This window comes from Oncorhynchus mykiss, chromosome 12 (genome assembly GCF_057628025.1).
Source record: "Oncorhynchus mykiss isolate SJ-2025 chromosome 12, ASM5762802v1, whole genome shotgun sequence".
Classification (NCBI taxonomy): domain Eukaryota; kingdom Metazoa; phylum Chordata; class Actinopteri; order Salmoniformes; family Salmonidae; genus Oncorhynchus; species Oncorhynchus mykiss.
In genome coordinates, this window is record NC_143033.1 from 85,450,975 (window position 1) to 85,471,922 (window position 20,948).

Here is a 20,948-nt window from a genome sequence, read left to right on the forward strand (position 1 = left end):
ACACGTCGAACGTGCTGAACATGAATCTGGAGTGACGGTGAAAAAATCAGGATATCGTCAAGGTAAACGAAAACAAAGATGTTCAGCATGTCTCTCAGGACATCATTGACTAATGCCTGAAAGACAGCTGGAGCGTTAGCGAGGCCGAAAGGAAGAACCCGGTATTCAAAGTGCCCTAACGGAGTGTTAAACGCCGTCTTCCACTCGTCCCCCTCCCTGATGCGCACGAGATGGTAAGCGTTACGAAGGTCCAACTTAGTGAAAAACCTGGCTCCCTGCAGGATCTCGAAGGCTGAAGACATAAGAGGAAGCGGATAACGATTCTTCACTGTTATGTCATTCAGCCCTCGATAATCTATGCAGGGGCGCAGAGACCCGTCCTTCTTCTTGACAAAAAAAAACCCCGCTCCGGCGGGAGAGGAGGAGGGGACTATGGTACCGGCGTCAAGAGCTACAGACAAATAATCTTCGAGAGCCTTACGTTCGGGAGCCGACAGAGAGTATAGTCTACCCCGGGGGGGGGTGGTTCCCGGAAGGAGATCAATACTACAATCATACGACCGGTGTGGAGGAAGAGAGGTGGCCCTGGACCGACTGAACACCGTGCGCAGATCGTGATATTCCTCCGGCACCCCTGTCAAATCACCAGGCTCCTCCTGTGAAGAAGAGACAGAGGAAACAGGAGGGATAGCAGACATTAAACATTTCACATGACAAGAGACGTTCCAGGAGAGGATAGAATTACTAGACCAATTAATGGAAGGATTATGACAAACTAGCCAGGGATGGCCCAAAACAACAGGTGTAAAAGGTGAACGAAAAATTAAAAAAGAAATGGTTTCACTATGATTACCAGAAACAGTGAGGGTTAAAGGTAGCGTCTCACGCTGAATCCTGGGGAGAGGACTACCATCCAGGGCGAACAAGGCCGTGGGCTCCTTTAACTGTCTGAGAGGAATGTCATGTTCCCGAGCCCAGGTCTCGTCCATAAAACAGCCCTCCGCCCCAGAGTCTATTAAGGCACTGCAGGAAGCTGACGAACCGGTCCAGCGTAGATGGACCGACAAGGTAGTGCAGGATCTTGAAGGAGAGACAGGAGTAGTAGCGCTCACCAGTAGCCCTCCGCTTACTGACGAGCTCTGGCCTTTTACTGGACATGAAGTGACAAAATGACCAGCGGAACCGCAATAGAGACAGAGGCGGTTGGTGATTCTCCGTTCCCTCTCCTCAGTCGAGATGCGGATACCTCCCAGCTGCATGGGCTCAGCACCCGAGCCGGCAGAGGAAGATGGTAGTGATGCGGAGAGGGAGGCGACGGAGAGCGCGAGCTCCTCTCCACGAGCTCGGTGACGAAGATCAACCCGTCGCTCAATGCGAATAGCGAGTTCAATCAAGGAATCCACGCTGGAAGGAACCTCCCGGGAGAGAATCTCATCCTTTACCTCTGCGCGGAAACCCTCCAGAAGACGAGCGAGCAAGGCCGGCTCGTTCCAGCCACTGGAGACAGCAAGAGTGCGAAACTCAATAGAGTAGTCTGTTATGGATCGATTGCCTTGACATAGGGAAGACAGGGCCCTGGAAGCCTCCTCCCCAAAAACAGATCGATCAAAAACCCGTATCATCTCCTCCTTAAAGTCTTGATACTGGTTAGTACACTCAGCCCTTGCCTCCCAGATTGCCGTGCCCCACTCACGAGCCCGTCCAATAAGGAGAGATATGACGTAGGCGACACGAGCAGTGCTCCTGGAGTAAGTGTTGGGCTGGAGAGAAAACACAATATCACACTGGGTGAGGAACGAGCGGCATTCAGTGGGCTCCCCAGAGTAACACGGCGGGTTATTGATTCTGGGCTCCGGAGATTCGAAAGCCCTGGAAGTGGCCGGTGGATCGAGGCGGAGATGGTGAACCTGTTCTGTGAGGTTGGAGACTTGGGTGGCCAGGGTCTCAACGGCATGTCGAGCAGCAGACAATTCCTGCTTGTGTCTGCCTAGCATCGCTCCCTGGATCTCGACGGCTGAGTGGAGAGGATCCGAAGTCGCTGGGTCCATTCTTGGTCGGATTCTTCTGTTACGGTGCGTGAATGAGGACCCAAAAGCGAATCAACTTAAACAGAGCTTCTTTAATTACCAAACATAGGTAGGCTCAGATGGACCGGCAGATTCCGACAGGACAGGACAAGGTTACAGCAAACATGACGACAGTCTGGTTCAGGCATGAATGACACAAACAAACAAGAATCCGACAAGGACAGGAGCAGAAACAGAGAGAGATATTGGGACCTAATCAGAGGGAAAAAAGGGAACAGGTGGGGAACGGGGTGAATGGGTAGTTAGAGGAGACAAGGGACAGCTGGGGGAAAGCGGGGGAGAAAAGGTAACCTAACACGACCAGCAGAGGGAGACAGGGTGAAGGGAAAGGACAGAGACAAGACAACATGACAGTACATGACAGACAGTGCTACTGATAGCAGTGGTGGTCCCTGGGTTGCACGTGCAAATTCAGCACACACAACATTCTACAATAGAATTCTGTTATTTGACATGTCAAATTAAAAGCTTATTTAATGCATCGAATAGTGTTATGACGTGCATCTTTTTTGACACGCAAAGACCCAAACAGCGTTCAATGTGCCTCACCCAAATAATTTGGTCTGTTTTCATCCCTTAATTTCACCTACTGTTCTAACTTGGTGGTGCACATGTAGCCTATAACCTGTTTTAGAGAAATGTAATCATTGAGTATTGCAAGAGCTTTCATTGTGTTTATATGTCCCCTTTATTTATCCTACGGTTCTGACTTGTTGTACAGGGAGTTCACTGTAAGAACGGCCCGTGTTCTGAATTCTGTCGCTGTACATTTCAAAAGTGCTGAAAAGATAGTTATATTGACTACGTCCGTTGTCGCTCGCTCATTAATGTCTTAATCGAAATGGCAGATTTCCTCTTATCGTCCGTCCCCTTATGCCATATTTTGTACATCTCAATTGTCAGTATTAACTACATTTGTTGAAGCAAGTCAGCCATATCAGCTATGTTTTTTATAGGGCAGTAAATGAGGCTGAATGAACTGTTTCGCTGCCAGACAAGGCTCTGCTGAAAGCCAGGTGTAACAGTGGTAAGATGGGACAGCTGTATGTAGGCCCTAACAGTTTGTGGGTACCATTTGTCCCCGTTATAGTGCAATTAATGGATTGTTTAGTGTTGTGTTGTGTTGTGGCTTTGCTGGCATGCATCCCACATTTTTGTTTTTGCCCCACCAAGATTTACATGCTAAAATCACCACTGCTTACTTGCAATACATTATTTCAATCACTAGCAGATGTGCGTACACATGGTCTAAAGTTTGCGGAGAGGTGAGAACATTCTCACAGTCACACTTAACTTTTTTAAAGTAAACTTTTGCGGGAAAAGTGTCACAAGCACATTTTGGGGTATTATTTTGTACTTATGAAAGGTTTATAAATTAGGCCCCTGGTCTGTCCCAAGGAGTGAGGGTAAACGGTAGGCATGTTCCCTGCTATCCACTTTATGTTTAATTATTATTTTGGGTATACATGAGGGTCACTTTTTTTTCAAGCGTTCAGGGAGGGTTTAGGAAAAATCTATTTTGCTGAAGAGAGGTCCAACCATTTTCATTTCAGAGATGTCCGATTTTCTCCATGTAACCCTTATTATAAATAACGTTCACTCCCTTAGCAGTTATGAGACAAAATTCAGTGAGCCTTTATCAAAATTCATTATAATGTAAAAAAAAAAATCTCACTTTGAACACGCCAATGATGGTTTTTCCAGTCGTCCCACCGTTGCCCCCTTCTCTTTCTCTCTCCATTACTCCATCCTTCAACTGATATTTCCATGACTCGAGGGAGCCATTTCTCTCCGTTGCCACCACTGGCATTTTCTCTTTCTCAATTTAATGAAACACCACCTGCACGGTTAGACAGATGTTTGTAAATAATATATTTAGTTGTGAATTTTATGCAATAGTACTTTCTGCTGCAAGTTTTCACTTACCAAAGCTTTACTTCCGTGTTTTCAGACTCCACGTCAGCTGTACAAATTCTGTATTTTCTATTGGCTAAGGACTGAAACTGTCCCTGCAGTTTAGACTAATCCCGCGATTGCTTTGGGACAGCTTGATCCAGAAGTCACAGATAATTTTCCACAGACATGTGTATTTAGCTTGTTTGTAAGTATTTGTGTGTGTGCGTCTGTGTGTGTCAAATAAAATCAATCAAATTGTATTTGTCACATGTTTCGTAAAAAACAGGTGTAGACAAACAGTGAAAGGCTTACTTACCGGCAATTTTCAAACAATGCAGAGTTAAAGATACAGAAATGGAAAAGTAAAATAATAACAATAATGAGTAAAATAACATGGCTGTATACAGGAAGTACCAGTATCGGGTCGATGTGCAGGGGCACGAGGTAATTGAGGTAGCTACAGTATGTACATATTGATAGATGTAAAGTGACTAGGCAACATGATAGATAATAGACAGTAGCAGCAGTGTGTGCAAAAGTGTGGGAGTGTGTGGCGTCAGAATGCATGTGTGCGAGTGTTATGTGTGTCTGCTTGAGTGACAGCACTGTTGAAGAATGCAGTCTGGTTGTCCCCAAGTACTGAAATAAATATTCCTTACCTCTGGGTCAGAGAACAGAGAGTAGTTTGGCAGAAGTATTGAAATAGGGTGTGCACGTTAACTTAGACTAGACAGCAAAACAGTTTGCTGTCTAGATATAGATAACAAAGACCTTGAGAGAGTGGGCATGTCTCAACACATAGTTATCCAATTACCTAAAGCATTCTCACTTACGATGGACCAAAAATATTGGGAATTGTATGTGTGTGAATGAAACAAAAGCGTGCATGAAAGGTGTGAGTTTAAAAGATGGATACAGGGGGAGACAGACATGAATACAGTGTCATAAAGATATTATTAACATGTACAGAGGGGGATAAAGAAGAACAGAGTACATGAAACCAAGCTGTTTGTTTTCCCTCAAGGCAAGGCATGTTTTGACTCACCTATGCAAGTTTCCAGGAATGTTGCACAGAGAGAGCAAGAGAGAGAGAGAGAGAGAGAGAGAGAAGAGGAGCTAAGAGGCACTGTATTCCATAACATCATGATTGATAGAATAATAGAATGTGGAGAACCAACAAGTATGGTTGAAGTGGAGGTAGAGTGTAGTTAGATATAGATAAAGGTAGGGCCTGAGAGTGTGGGACGTCAGAGGAGGTTAAAGTGTGAACAGTAAAGGGGCGTGGAGGTTTCACACAAGAAAGAGTTATAATCCACTCCCAGCCTTCTCCTTTTTCAGACACCACTAACTTTCATGGTGACCACAACCAAAACTGAGACTGCAAAAGTAAGACAGACAGATTGCTCAAGAAAATATTATAAACAAGAAATATCTGGATAACATTTGGATATGTTAAATCAAGTCTTCACGAACCTGAAGCCACAACCAACTAGCAGCTGTGATCATTAACTAAATCCAGGAAGGAAAATAAATCAAAGAAAATATCAGCTTTCTTCTTCACACCTCTGTCAGCCGTCATAAGTGAGGATTTCAGTTTGACTGGAGAGTAGACAGAGGCATACAGAGCTGTACTTTCCCAATCAAGATCAAGCCTGGACTAGTAAGCCAATTATTATCTGTGCAATTTTTATGGTGTGTCATATACTATTATTTCATTTCAGATACTGTGTGCTTTGTTAATCCACAAAAATGGTGTTATGTTGTTCCGTATGTAATTCCCTTTGAGAAGTTATTTCCCTAAAATACTTCTCCTTTATGATCAGTTGATGAGGAGAGGTCAAGAAAAGCCCCCAATAATGTTCTGAAGGGAGACGATTACAATGTAACTATTCTTCATTCATTGATATGATCTTTGCCGTAAGAATACAAATCAAGTTACTGGAATTCACCAGGTCAAGACTGAAACTGGGACAGGAAAAGGTTTCTCATGTTAACATTACAGCAGTAAGATAATGTTGATGGTATCTAATGACATCTAACACACTTAAATGTGATATACACTGGGTAAAACATTAAGAACACCTGTTCTTTCCATGACATAGACTGAACAGGTGAATCCAGGTGATCCTTTATTGATGTCACTTCAAACAGTGTAGATGAATGAAGGGGAGGACATGGTAAAAAAAAAGAAGCCTTGAGACAATTGAGACATGGATTGGGTGTGTGCTATTCAGAGGGTGAATAGGCAAGACAAAATATTGAAGTGCCTTTGAACGGGGTATGGTAGTAGGTTTGTGTCAAGAACTGCTACGCTGCTGGGTTTTTCACGCTCGAACAGTTTCCCGTGTGTATCAAGAATGGTCCACCGTCCAAAGGACATCCAGCCAACTTGTTGGGGTGCAACTCAATATAAGGAAGGTGTTTGTAATGTTTGGTATACTCAGTGGACATACAATCATAACATTTCCCTCTTGCTGTTTTCTTTCTCCATGGCTAATGATTTAACTCTGGCATATATTCACTTGCACACTGCACAGTGCAATCATTCCAGTTCTTCAGGCTCCTGTTTGATAGATAGCAATGCATATCTCACAGTGTTTTGTCTGTAGGAAGTACCCTGGCAGAGAATCAGCATCTCAAACCATTTTTGTTGGCATGTCAGTGAAAGACTATTACGAACAAACTAATTTAGTTTCAGTAAATTAATATCCTATATCCTTTATGACAATGTCACAACTGCAAGTAATACAGTACTATCAGACTTGAATAATTGTATTCCCTTGTTCTGCATTTGATTTATCCTCTGAACTCTGCTGCATCTATTTTCTCCTCAGAAATGTCTTCCCAATCAGCAACAATGGAGGACATTCCACTGACTGCTGTCCCAGGTACAGGTGAAACGACAGATGCCCAAAATGACACCACCTGCCTTCAAGTGATCACCTGCTGTGGTCGTGACCATACTGTTCCCTCCTGTGCCAAGGACAGGGACTATAGGAGACTGGCCATTAGCAGCATCATCTGTGGACTCTCCTGCATTGGCATTTTAGCTTTGGTCAACTCAGTCAAGGTAATTTCAAGCTTATTTAAAAAAAAAAACAGTTTTTGTAAATATTCTGTAATGTAATAAAAGGTGTTGCCCCTTTAGGGACCATCTTGGTTCTCAAAATGTGCACATCTACACTTAGTCTATATCTTAGATATGAGTCATATCAAAATATAATGTACTCTTCTATCCCTATGACAGGCTCGAGAGGCAAGGAAGACGACTCCAGAGAAGGCTAAACAATACTCCCAACGGGCAAAAACGTTTGGGATTATTTCTATTGTGGTGTGGGTGGTGATTCTGGTACTCAGCCCACTACTATTGGGACTGGTGTCATACATACTCACTTTGATAGACTGACCAATTCCCAGGAACCACCAAGGTCGGATGTACTGTACCATAAGGATGGCTACAAGACAGCGGTCCAACTTCTTTAGTGTTGATCTTGGACTGCTGTGACACTGTGAGGTGGGAACAGATGGAAAAGCACCTCCGGTGACTCAGGGAGACCCCACTGTATACAGCCTCCCTGAGTATCATTCTGATAAGGCTGTCTTGCTGATAAGGATTTACAAAGGCACCTTTAACTTTATTTTGTGTCACTCTGGAATTTATCGCTGGAAGACTGGTTTATAGTTAACATTCAAGTGATACCACAGCTATAAATAAGTCATAAATATTAAGATATTTCGACATTTATCAGTAGCCCAACCAGACTTTTAGCACTTAGAGTAAGGACTGTAGTTAAACTACCATCTTCCTGAATAAGAGGTTGGTTCGGAGATGAGAGATGAGCAAGGGGACACAAAATAACCACTTGTTTTTGAGATAGCATTTAATGGACACGGTTTATTTGCTGACATACATGAGTCCAAGACTGTATGAGTATAAAACAGCAGATTTTTAAAAATCCTGTATAAATTCAAAACAAACTGTGAGCCACTATACAGGGGCCTAACACCAAAACACTCCCATGTCCACTATCTGTCTCAACCTTGACATTTCACTTTTACCATTTATGATATGCAACATTAACTTTATTTTTTAACAATGTTCTATTTTTATTTAGCAGTGAAATAAATTATTTGTATATGTCAGGAACTAACTAGAAATGTCTACCATTTCTACATTTACTGTATTCGTGTTATTGCCTTTGTATTTTATATTTATACATAGCATGTTTTAAAGGATTTTGTAATTAAATGAAAATACATTTACAACAATTTGATCTGAATTAAGTTCCTTTTCAGGCTATTTGCCTCATTTACATGAAGTTAATATAGCTACAAATACCTTTTACTTAATATAAAGTCACTCTCTAGCTGTAACAAAAAAATGCATACAAATCACACAGTAAAGACAAATATTTTCAGAAATATAATTACAAAAAATGTGATGTAATAGAAAAGTAATTTGTATATACTAGCAATTTTCAATTAAATATTGCTATCAAAACAAATATTACAATCCACAATGATACAAAACATTAAACTGCATTGATGAAAGTATTCATGTTAATGTTTCCATAGAAATACTCATTGGAGTGTCATGATGTTTACGTTCAATTTTACACAACAATTCAACATAGAATTTTTTACAAAAATGTATAAAATGGACAATATACATTTTATTTGCTATAGTTATGATCCGGAGGTGAAGAAAACAATACAATGTAATGTGTATACAAGGCAAGAATTGGCAGGAATAGTCAGGCAACAATTAAAGGACGGTTCTAAAAGAAAATATGAAGTCTGATTGTCAGAACCAGAAACATTTTCTTACAGCTGTAATTTGGCCAAAAACAGAATTCAACATTCAATATATCTTGAAAGTAGCTGCCATTTGATGCTAGTTGCCAATAACAGGTTTGCACCTACAGCTAAATTGAGAATTATCATCTGGAAATTGTTTGGCTAGTAAGAATCCTTACTTGAGAAGTATGTGCATACAATAACTGCTGTGTAAATATACATTGATGTCAATGGATAATATCCCCAAAGATTTGAGTTGCATGTGAGCTTCCAAATGTAGGATTCAGTAGCAAGTGATTAATAAAGCAGAACGTGTTTAATAATGATTAAAAGGCTGAGGCTTTGGCATATTAAGAATACAGATTATCAACAAAACTGAGTGCAGAAATAGTAGCAGTTTTAAATACAAACACTTATGCACTCCCTGACCTAAACCAATGATATAAAATGCATTACATCCATAGATAATCAAATATTACAATAACAGTATATTCCATATCGTTATCTACAAATAGTACACAATGAAAATACAAACATTCTTAAATTATCATTTTAAACGACTCAATGGAAGGTAAATAATACACCCCCACAAAAGAAAAACATTGTAAACAATTACAGAAGATGAGGACGAGCTTGATGTTGGATGGAAGGCAACGGGGCTGGGCAATTTGTAATAACAATATTTTCGAAAATGTAAATGTGCTATTGTGTACCCCTTTGATTGGCATTGGTCAACAGATATTCTGGTCAAAAGCTAACCAGGAATCCAGCTGGTCAAGCTTGGAGCAAAGAAGTGAATCAAGCTCCTGCAGATTGAGGGTGGGGTGATCTTTAGAAGAGAGGCAACCCCCGCGCTTGGGCCTTCCAAAAGGAGAGCCAACCCCAGCTTTCCTGGGTAAACCACCCCCTGCCCCAGCACCAACAAGTGGCTTCCTTGGCTTTCTGGCCACACCAACCTCTGGGAACTCCACAAAACGTTTCATGCGCTTCTGACCAAGGAGGGAATGAGACCCATCGCGTCGACTGAGTGGCACCTCAAATATGGTCTCCAGACGTCTGGGACGAAAAAACAAACACAGAGCAAGGAAGTTGTTAATGAAAGGAAAGTTACAGTCAGTCATTACAATGATGATTACATGTACTGTAGGATGAACAATAAGATGCATGAGTGAACAGTAACCTTTCAGGGGGCTTGGTGAAGTTTTTATTAGTGTAGATTTCCTCCAAACTGAACTCCTTCTTCTTCACCCTGTTGGAACACACAACAGATTAGTTGGGGTTTTTGTCATCCATGTCATAACATTTTACGAATACAGGTAGCAAGTTTACCATATACACACAGGCACACCATCACACACTTCAAATACACATACCTGATAGGCTTGGGCAGGCCCATGGGTGTGAGGTTGTGGAGGGGTTTGGGTAAGGATTTACGAATTCGAATGGATGACACTTTCCTTCGTTCCTCATATTTGCCGGTTTCCAACTGTGCAAACACCACCACAGTGTTACCATGGTGAAGGTGGGTTAAAGCCAGACTCACTTATCTACTCATCTTCGTAACTAATCACATGCTGTATGTCATATGTAAATGACATAGTTCACATTAAATATTACGTGGTGAGTGTACCTTAATTTCAGAATCTGACAATGCTTTTTCCTCTCTCATCCCTATGGCTTCGAACTCATTCCTGAAACGGTTTCTGTCCTCCACATTCTCCCCATCCTCCTCATGCTGCTGGCTTGTCTCATTCTCCAAGGGAATCTTTGACAATGCACTGGAAACATGGTGGAATGAATCATTTTTAACTACTGTAATCAAAAAGGAAAATATGTATTTTTGAACAAAGGACAAAGTGGTGTTTTACCTGCAAAAGGAGGAGACTGAAGCAGAGGATGATGTCAGGTCACAGGGGTCGGAACTGGAGAACAGGTGACGTACAGAAGAGCAGGATGGTGAAATGGAAGAGGAGGAAGGGGAGGTATCATGACTGCAAGCACTACTAGTGGCAGCTAGACTTCCTTTTTGCAATTTCCTGGAGAGGAAGGCCAGGGGGCTTGACAGGAAGCAGGAGGCCCAGACAGAGATGGAAGTGGAGAGTGGCACACCGGGTAACAGGTGGTAGGACGGGTTGCCCAATGAATAGGACCTTTTTGAGGGGAACACCTCTTTACGCAGGCATAACGGAGCTATCTCCCGCTCAATTTCCACACTAGAGACAGTATGACGGCGTGGACGTCTGGACGGTGCGGGAGGAGTGGGGACAGGAGGAAAGAGGGCGGGGTGGAGCCGGGGTACGGAGAGGATCCTGCCATGCAGAGAGGTGGTCCAGTGGCTGTCATGGTGGAGGAGAGCAGGGATCTCTGGGCAGGAGTAGCTGCGCAACAGACGCTTGTTAAGGGTGGTGTTGTTATCTGATGAAAAGTCCATCTGCTCACCAATCACGGTATTTCTCTCCTCTTCTTCCCGCCCCCTCTTCCTAGTCACAGGCCTGTGCTTCCTACATTGATTAGCTGCTTTCTTTGGCTTCTTTTTTTGCCCCCTCCCCCTGAGCCTCGTCTCAGAGGGTACAGGCAGTTCGGAACACTCATCCTCCTTCCCCTGCTCCTCCTCCATCACCTGGTCAACAGTCTTGTTCTGGCCAAGGTTAGTTGGTTCAGAGGCAATGGAAAACACTTCTACATCAGAGTCCATTGCCACATAATTTCCTTGCAAAGCCATAGAATGTTTCACCATATTTTTGTTCAGCTTGATTGAACATTTGGGATAAGTTCGCACAGGCCAAGGCACAGTTCTCTTTTTTTCTTCAACTGTTATTTGATTAAGTTGCAGGGACTGAGTTGTCTCGGCATTGTCCTCTGTGGACGGACCTCGGCTGACTCTCTTACGTCCACCAAGGGGTTCCACAAACCTCTTATCCACCAGTAACGCATCACTGACAGACATTTTATTAGATCCATTCTGACTCTTCTTTGGGCTCTTGCTAGAGTCAGACCCACTCATTTCTGCTCCCCAACCTGCGTCTTTGTGGACAGCCACCACTGCGGTCGTCTGTAATGTCTGTTGTGTAACGTCTGAAGATCTAGAAGCTACATGGACATTGTCATCTTTGCTGGGCTTCAAAGAGTGCAAGTGATCGGCACCAACACCAGTCAGCCCTGAAAAAGTGCCAAGCTGTTGGGTTGAGCTTGAGTTATGAGACCTCCTGGATTTATTTTGTTTCGGTGGTTTCAGTGGATGACTCTCTTCTGAAGCGATCTCATTCAACTTCAGACACTTTTGTTGATTTTGAGATGACTCGACTTCAACCACTGGGGAAATCTTCCTCTTCTTACAGATGTATTTTTGCTGATTTTTGGATGCCGTTTGAGGCCACTTCCCCTTGATTTCCAAGTGCTGATCAGAGACGGGCAGTTCATGATTTTCTTTCATCAAAGCGGTTGTCATGGTAGTTACCATTTCCATATTACATGCTGAACTAGAGTCAGTGTCACCATAACTCAAGGCACTGGTCATACCCCTACTATTGCTGGCTGCTATGCTGTTGTCACACAAACTGTCATTACTGTGCTCTAGCACACTCCCATTACTTGAAGTGGCCATTACTGTGAGAGACTTATTTTTCTTAAAACGCCCACTTCGACCTCTACCTTTGTCCTTCGTCACCTCCATCAGAGGTACATGTGTTCCAGAGGGTTTTTGAGTGGTTTCAATGTATACGGTAGAACTCTGGCTAACCCGAAGCAGCACCCTACTTTTAAGAGACTGAGATTTAGAAGTTGCACATGGTTTTGATCCAACCCCCGGCTGGACAAGTTCTACATCACTTGTGTGCTCTACCGATGTTAATGTGTAACTTTCTAAATCAACAGCTACCGTTTCTTCTTTTCTAACCTCTTCACATCGCTCTCTTTTCGTCAGTTTCACTCTTTTCTTTTTCTCTGCGTCTCTCTTAATCGCTGTAAAAGGAGTTGCTCTGCATCTCCTCTTAACTTCCTTTGCTGAGCCTGCCATATAGCCTTGCTTTCCTTCACACTCATCTATCTGCTTTTGAAGACACTGACTGACTGAGGCACAGTTGTTCAGTGTTGTGTTTACAGGTTTTCTGGGACTTTTCCGGATAGATATATGTGACTGGGAACCACACACCAACATGTTTCGGTCTTGAGGCAGACCAACAGCTTTTATGCTGTCATCATCTGCCTGGCATAGACTCTTAGAAGGGGTATTGTAGATAGAGGATGATAATGGACTAGATGTTTCACTGTCAATACAGTCCCAGATTTTGTACTCTACATACGATTTTGTGGCAAGCCGTTTAGCCTTGGGCTCACAGATTCCTACTTCAGCTGGCAAACTAGAGACGCGGTCTGCTTCAGATGCGTTAATTGCAGCAGAGGGACTGCTCTGTGATGCAGCTTCATTTAGAAAAACACATTTTCGGCGCAATGGTCTCCGGTGAGCTCCTGTCAAATCCACCTGCTCCTCCATTTGAACAATGAGAGACAGCTTGGACCCACATGAGGAACTTGAGGGGTCAGGGGGTTGAAAGGACATGGAAGAGCATGAGTTGAACTGGGACTCCGTTGATACAGAATCACACTTGATACTGCTTCTGAGTAGAGGACTACGCTGCATACAAGGTAATGAATCATTATTATTGGTCTCCTTTTCTGAGCTGTTTGACATACAGGTGTCCCTTTGCACATCTCCAGGTGGCATTATATTTTGTTTCCCCTCAAGAGAAAACTCATCCTCTTCTGGAGTGCCGTGGGTTTTTAGATCCATGCTGAACTTTAAGTGTTTACGAGAGGCAGGGTCATTTCCTCCTCTTCCAGCTTCCAAGTGTTGCACTGTGCCAGAGGTTAGCTCATACCCAGGTCCTTGTTGGTGAGAACTATGAGAGGCAGAGGAGACGTCTACATCTGGTTCAGGTGGGGAGCCATTGGGTTTGAAAAGTCGGACGGGACTCATGACAATCTGTGTGAAACTGGCCATCTTGGATTTAAATGACTGAAACAATGGGCCAATCACCCATCGCTTGACAGAGCTCGGGCTTCCAGGGGACTTTCCACAGCCAACCTCCATGCCTGATTGGTTGAAATCATGTTCAGTCTTGCCAGTAGTATTTACATCTAAAGTTAATGTGGAAGAGGATGGAATCGCTTTGTTATTTGAGCCTTTTGTGTCTTTGTTCCTACAATGGGGAAAAAAAACAAAAAACACATGAACAGAGAAAAACAACACTACTGTACAAAATACAGGTATGTTTAACAAACTACAATTAGGTGGAATGGTATTATTCATCCAAACTAAGGCTAGGCACTACCAGCTTGTTTTTATGAATACTTATGAATGAATCTTAACCAAATAATTCTGACTAGTACCCCTACCTTAAACTACAGTTGGGGATATGAAGAAGTTGAACGTAATCAGACAAGCCTTCCACTAATCTGAAATGTTAACTCCATCCATTTCACTTCATCTATTTTTCCTCCATCCTTTTTCATCCCAAAAGAGATCAACCTGGCCAACTGAGCAACACCATCCATGATCACTGATCTCACTAGGCAGGTTTCCATTGACCCAGGTTTATTTGACAAAAGCAATGCCGCAAAACAACAACAACGTCTAATCAAAAACAGCAGCTATAGGAGAACGTTTCTAAAGATCGACAACATTTGTATCCATTCGACCGGGGGAGGATTTTTCTTCATCTTTATTGCAACAAACAGAAATCTTTTTTTTCTGAATAAGTTATTACTGAATAATTTAAGGTACGGAGCACGTGATGTTATCACCCAACTATAAAGCTCCACTCAACATTTCATTCTAAATGCCTACTGTTTTCTAAATGTATTATTCAACTATGAAAATAATGTTTCTTTGCAGGATAAGATTGGTCTTGACTTTCAAGAAAGCCTGAATTGCTTTGCCTTGCTTTTCTGGTTGGCTGGATGCAAGTTTCACCATCCAATTATTTCAGATCTACAGGAGTGCAGCTTTCATAGTGGCACATGAGAATTATACAGTGCCTTGCGAAAGTATTCGGCCCCCTTGAACTTTGCGACCTTTTGCCACATTTCAGGTTTCAAACATAAAGATATAAAACTGTATTTTTTTTGTGAAGAATCAACAACAAGTGGGACACAATCATGAAGTGGAACGACATTTATTGGATATTTCAAACTTTTTTAACAAATCAAAAACTGAAAAATTGGGCGTGCAAAATTATTCAGCCCCTTTACTTTCAGTGCAGCAAACTCTCTCCAGAAGTTCCGTGAGGATCTCTGAATGATCCAATGTTGACCTAAATGACTAATGATGATAAATACAATCCACCTGTGTGTAATCAAGTCTCTGTATAAATGCACCTGCACTGTGATAGTCTCAGAGGTCCGTTAAAAGCGCAGAGAGCATCATGAAGAACAAGGAACACACCAGGCAGGTCCGGGATACTGTTGTGAAGAAGTTTAAAGCCGGATTTGGATACAAAAAGATTTCCCAAGCTTTAAACATCCCAAGGAGCACTGTTCAAGCGATAATATTGAAATGGAAGGAGTATCAGACCACTGCAAATCTACCAAGACCTGGCCGTCCCTCTAAACCTTCAGCTCATACAAGGAGAAGACTGATCAGAGATGCCGCCAAGAGGCCCATGATCACTCTGGATGACCTGCAGCGATCTACAGCTGAGGTGGGAGACTCTGTCCATAGGACAACAATCAGTCGTATATTGCACAAATCTGGCCTTTATGGAAGAGTGGCAAGAAGAAAGCCATTTCTTAAAGATATCCATAAAAAGTGTCGTTTAAAGTTTGCCACAAGCCACCTGGGAGACACACCAAACATGTGGAAGAAGGTGCTCTGGTCAGATGAAACCAAAATTGAACTTTTTGGCAACAATGCAAAACGTTATGTTTGGCGTAAAAGCAACACAGCTGAACACACCATCCCCACTGTCAAACATGGTGGTGGCAGAATCATGGTTTGGGCCTGCTTTTCTTCAGCAGGGACAGGGAAGATGGTTAAAATTGATGGGGAGATGGATGGAGCCAAATACAGGACCAGTCTGGAAGAAAACCTGATGGAGTCTGCAAAAGACCTGAGACTGGGACGGAGATTTGTCTTCCAACAAGACAATGATCCAAAACATAAAGCAAAATCTACAATGGAATGGTTCAAAAATAAACATATCCAGGTGTTAGAATGGCCAAGTCAAAGTCCAGACCTGAATCCAATCGAGAATCTGTGGAAAGAACTGAAAACTGCTGTTCACAAATGCTCTCCATCCAACCTCACTGAGCTCGAGCTGTTTTGCAAGGAGGAATGGGAAATAATTTCAGTCTCTCGATGTGCAAAACTGATAGAGACATACCCCAAGCGACTTACAGCTGTAATCGCAGCAAAAGGTGGCGCTACAAAGTATTAACTTAAGGGGGCTGAATAATTTTGCACGCCCAATTTTTCAGTTTTTGATTTGTTAAAAAAGTTTGAAATATCCAATAAATGTCGTTCCACTTCATGATTGTGTCCCACTTGTTGTTGATTCTTCACAAAAAAATACAGTTGTATATCTTTATGTTTGAAGCCTGAAATGTGGCAAAAGGTCGCAAAGTTCAAGGGGGCCGAATACTTTCGCAAGGCACTGTATGAGAGGTTCCCTAACTTTTGGGGGGAGGGACCCCACCATGTAAATAAAGTGATAGAATCAACGGCCAATGTTCACTTTCTTCATTGGGACTATGACAGTCTATTACAAATCTGTCCGACAGTGCTTTTGATATTATTTAAATCTGAAGGAAGTATGGTTTGAAGTGACTGAAATGCACCAGAAAGGTATTGGGAAGTTCAAAAGATCGGCAATCATTTCGTATGATCTTTTCTGTAGAAAATACTATCGTTGGTTTTGTTATTTTCCTCCCAGTCTTATTTAGTGCCTGGTCTTGTCCACTCTGTTCTAATGAGTCCTGTGCGGCTTGTGGGCATTGTAGAGGGAAACAAAGTTGCATCTTTCAGTGATGGGGTCATAATGTTGTTGCTTAAACAGTTCAAAAGATCAAAATTTGTTAAAAAAAAATACAGAAATCACTGTTTATTACAACTGCATCTAGCAGCTATCGGAGGTTACTGATGTAACCTCAATTCTATGAACCAAGAGCAATTTCATTTATTTTTATCCCATTTTCAAATCAGGTGACCTCACATGGGGTCGCGACCCCTAGTTTGGGGAACACTGTATTAGAATGTGGCAAATATTAGTCAATTATTGAATTCTATACATGCTGGCTTTTGAAGGCCAAACAAAACATGAAACAGATGGGTAGGAGGGCATACAGGCAGTAACCAATTTATTAATGCGCAATTTGCCTAAATGGTTCATGGAAAGACTTCAACCACTTCATTTAAAAAATATATATGTTTAGGTGTGACGGCATTATGTCCAGCTGTTTTTAAATCGACACAAGATAGTTAATTGGAAACGCACCGTAGCAGGCAAATGTTGCATCTATTTTCTATGCGAACTTGCTAAATGTTGACAAAAATCACTTGATAGGTTAATGGAAACAGCCACTGACTCAATCAATTTCTCTACCCATGGTAAAACACAAGTTTCTAGACATTTGAACAAATCAAGTCATATGCACACAAAAAACATTGAACTTCTATGTAAGTCATCATACTCACTTAGACATTTGACATTCTGATGCAACATTGAGATCCAAACCGCTCTGCAAAATAAGTAAATATTTACATCATAAACATATCCACATAGTGTAATCACTTTGCCAATAATTGCCTCTGCCTTTCTCACGCATAGTGACCATGAAAAATAAATAGGTTATTAAAGAATTTGTGCAAAAAAAAAATATGTGTTTGTTTTTTGGTTGCAAAATGGCTTTTATAGAGACAGCGTCAATCTGCAACAAAACTGATTGTTAATGTAAACATCACTGAGGATGTCTGGCTATCGGCTAGTTAGGTCAGTCATGTTTGCAGACACTAATTATTGCTCCTTGCTGTATATCTCTAAGATGCAGCAGACCATGTAAGAGGATTAATTTACATCTTTCTACCGTTTACACCACAGCATTGTGTAGGGCACTGTACAACCAAAACACAGTGCACTAGGGTTGGGCCATGTCTGGAATAACACATGGTCCTGTCCAAACGTTGTTGATATACGATCGTATCGTCTATTTTCTCTCTCAGGAAGGGGGGGTTGCAGAATGATTTACAAATTGGTAAGGCTATGTTTCTCATGTACATAAAAAAACTCAGATATCAGTTATATTAATTAGCCTGCTGTGAACCATCCGGAGGTGTGGGGGTAAATGGGAGTCGGGGGGGGGGACGCACTCAGGGAATCCCTGCCGACGTCACAGGATTCTCCGATCACATAACTTATTACCGGCGCAGGCGAAGGCACAGAGACAATTACGCACAGGGGGAATAAAGAGAACAGTGGGAAACGCGGGAGGAGAGGAAGGAACGGACAAAGAAATAAGGAGAAATATAGAACGAAGAAACCAGAAACGGACATCGAAAGACAAAGAACGGATTAAAAGATGAAGAACGTGCGTGGGTGATTCCCGTAAACGCAAGCCATTGCCAAGCTAAGCCACAAAAGAGACTATTTAATTTGTTGATTATCAAAAGGCTCATTGGCGTGTAAGTAAAGTGCTCTGAACCAAGCTAGGATTTTGTTTCCTTTCTTGAACCGGTCAAGTGCCATTCTGTGAACATTAAATACATCAGTTGTTTTTGCAACTTAAAAACCCGACTCTTCCTCGGTTTACGCCAACCCTTGCTACCGCATAGATCGGAACCCCTCTGGACTGATCACACTACCTTTTAAAAAAACTAATATTATAGCCGGTCCAATCGTAGGCTATTGTTATTTCATCTTGATCACCTGGGCAAGCACATTTGCGACATTCTTCCATTAGGCTACATTCCAACAGCAGACCACAAGCAAAGGGAAAAGGTGAGAGGAGAGTGCGTAGATGGAAGGAGAAGGAATTATACATGGAGCAAATTGATGATGCTGTTTGTATGTGGCTGCTATGAAAGTGAACCGTGTGTGCGGGTGATCCTGGGTGTATTCATTCCGCCGACTCTGTTGAGAAACTTTTGTTAAACGGAAGCAAATGGAGCGAAACAGGTGTAAACCTACCTGAATTTGTCCAATTGAAACTCTCGTTTGCAATTGTTTGGACTAATGATTACACCAAGATCAGCTAGATGCCAGGCAAGTGTGCAAGGAGGTATTTAATGTGTTACAGTCTGTCACCTTGATAACTCCAATTTGTTGAGCAGCCTGTGCGCCTACATTATAAACTTTAGTTCGTAGGCTACGTTGTATCAACCTCATGATGGGTATAGGGAAAATCATGTGGAAGTATCATGTAATAGCCTAAACCTATCGATGTTACATTGAGCTGGATAAATGGAATAAGGCCATGCTCATAAAAATGGAATTTAAAAAATTGTCCACCCTAATCTTAACCAGCACCGACCACCACTGATGTACAGACAGATTATCTAGAGTGGATACAGTAGAAAGCGGCCCATGCACAAATAGACATTTATTGCATACCTTTTTTAGCGGTTGTTTGCAGAGGGGATCAACTCTCATTAGCTTAACTGACAGGGACTGAGACACTTGCATCTAAGGATCAGAAAGGAGTGAACTGATTACCAAACAAGACCCTTTTAAGTAGCCTATAATATCTAAGAAACCATTAAGACTTAAACATGAAACTACCACACTGCTCTCCCTCTTGGCAGGGGATGTATTTTGTCTGGACTCCGCCACTGTGTCTTTGGGCTCCTGCTTCTTCGGTGTCTTCTGAATGCGCCCACTCCTCCTCCTGTCACCAGGCTTTTTGCCATCTTCACAGCTGTGGGAGATGAACAGTTATGGTTTGGACTCTTCACCAGTAGCTCTCAGTAATTGCGATGGTGGTTAAAAACATGGGTTTCAAACAAGCAAGAATATAAATACAATAGGGGAAGAGGAAAGCAAAAGGTGCCAGGGGAACTATACCTGGGGGTGATGGAGGAAAGAGGGAGAAGGTGGGGTGGAGGTTCGCTGTGAGGGGGATTACAGAAAGGGGTTGGGGGAACCTTGGCATCTCCCTCCATTGGACAGACTATTTAGGGGAGCAAGTCAGGGAACTAGATCAACATCCTCACTCTCCCCCTGTCTGTCTTTCTCTGTAAAGACAACAGAAATAAACATGCTTTTATCTCATTTTCAAAATAGGTAGGAACTGGCTTGCTTGGTTATGGTATATGTTCAACAATTGCACAGTAAACATTTGTGCAAAATGTACACAAATGGAAAGTGTTAGCTAGCTTGTGCTTTTATTTTCATCCAGCTAACACATATACAGATCACCTTCTAGTTCAACCTTTCCAGAATTAACAATAAAACGTGATTTGATCAGTTTTACTTCGTCAGCTAACAAATACGTGAATAAGCCACTAATTGCTACCCGTATTTGATCAAATGCATAATTTTTGCCTCCTATTGACAATATCATTTTCATGCACTCTTTTGAACAAAGCACATTATTTGTGTTGTCATGGGGATGGTATACCGGTGGAGGCCACTTCTACAAGAGCTCGTTATTCGTTAACTCGCAGTAGATCTGTGTTGTGCATATCGTGAACTTCAATGCAATAGCCAGCTAAGGTCTATGTGGTAGTCAGCTAGCTAAGTTAGCTTGGTAAAGTCGGAGAATTCAATCATTTCAAGGAGGATAACGTAAAATGAAGGTAGGGTGAGTATTAGTAGCTAGCTAGCGTTAGCAAATATGCTAACGTTCGCAGCCAGCCAATGCACTGCTGAGATAACGTTATAGTCATAAACATTAAAAATATGCATATTTTATGAAGCCAACTTAAAGTAGTAAACTTACCGCACCCCCCCCAAATTATTTAGTAAGAAAAATATGAAGTTTTGTTATAATATAATTGTGTAGACATCTTTAACGTAAACACGACGCAGGACGGCGCCCAAGTTTAACCATTTCACAAATGTCAGTTCATCATCAAAAGTTCCACTGGCACGCCGACCAAGAAACCAATCAGAGGGAAGCGTTCACATGGAAGAAATCCCTCCAGAAAATCTAACCAATGAAGGAAAGCTATAAACGTCT

The 20,948-nt window shown here is 42.1% G+C and overlaps 1 protein-coding gene and 1 long non-coding RNA gene across 2 annotated transcripts; one reads left to right on the plus strand and one right to left on the minus strand.

Annotated features, from left to right (window-relative positions):
- The first annotated feature begins 5,079 nt into the window (after window positions 1-5,079).
- Window positions 5,080-8,252, plus strand: LOC110538634 (uncharacterized). The gene is made up of 3 exons (XR_002475789.3): window positions 5,080-5,643; window positions 6,818-7,053; window positions 7,231-8,252. It is a non-coding gene; the product is annotated as an uncharacterized LOC110538634 (long non-coding RNA).
- Window positions 7,850-20,859, minus strand: LOC110538631 (uncharacterized). Its single transcript, XM_021625569.3, has 10 exons — window positions 20,709-20,859; window positions 19,832-20,001; window positions 19,550-19,685; window positions 19,382-19,453; window positions 17,470-17,513; window positions 10,649-13,978; window positions 10,411-10,558; window positions 10,154-10,266; window positions 9,961-10,029; window positions 7,850-9,836 (listed from the first exon to the last, which is right to left on the minus strand). Exons 2-10 carry the CDS (start codon window positions 19,927-19,929, stop codon window positions 9,512-9,514), a joined length of 4,335 nt encoding a protein of 1,444 aa, XP_021481244.3. The 5' UTR covers window positions 19,930-20,001; window positions 20,709-20,859; the 3' UTR covers window positions 7,850-9,511.
- Window positions 20,860-20,948: the final 89 nt, after the last annotated feature.

Excerpts from the sequence above, each read along its gene's own strand:
- LOC110538631 (XM_021625569.3), bottom strand. The coding sequence starts at position 19,929 with ATGGAGGGAGATGCCAAGGTTCCCCCAACCCCTTTCTGTAATCCCCCT. Across the intron at positions 19,454-19,549 it reads CCAAGAGGGAGAGCAGTGTG|ATGCAAGTGTCTCAGTCCCT; the intron begins GTAGTTTCATGT and ends TCTGATCCTTAG. Across the intron at positions 10,030-10,153 it reads GGCCTGCCCAAGCCTATCAG|GGTGAAGAAGAAGGAGTTCA; the intron begins GTATGTGTATTT and ends GTGTTCCAACAG.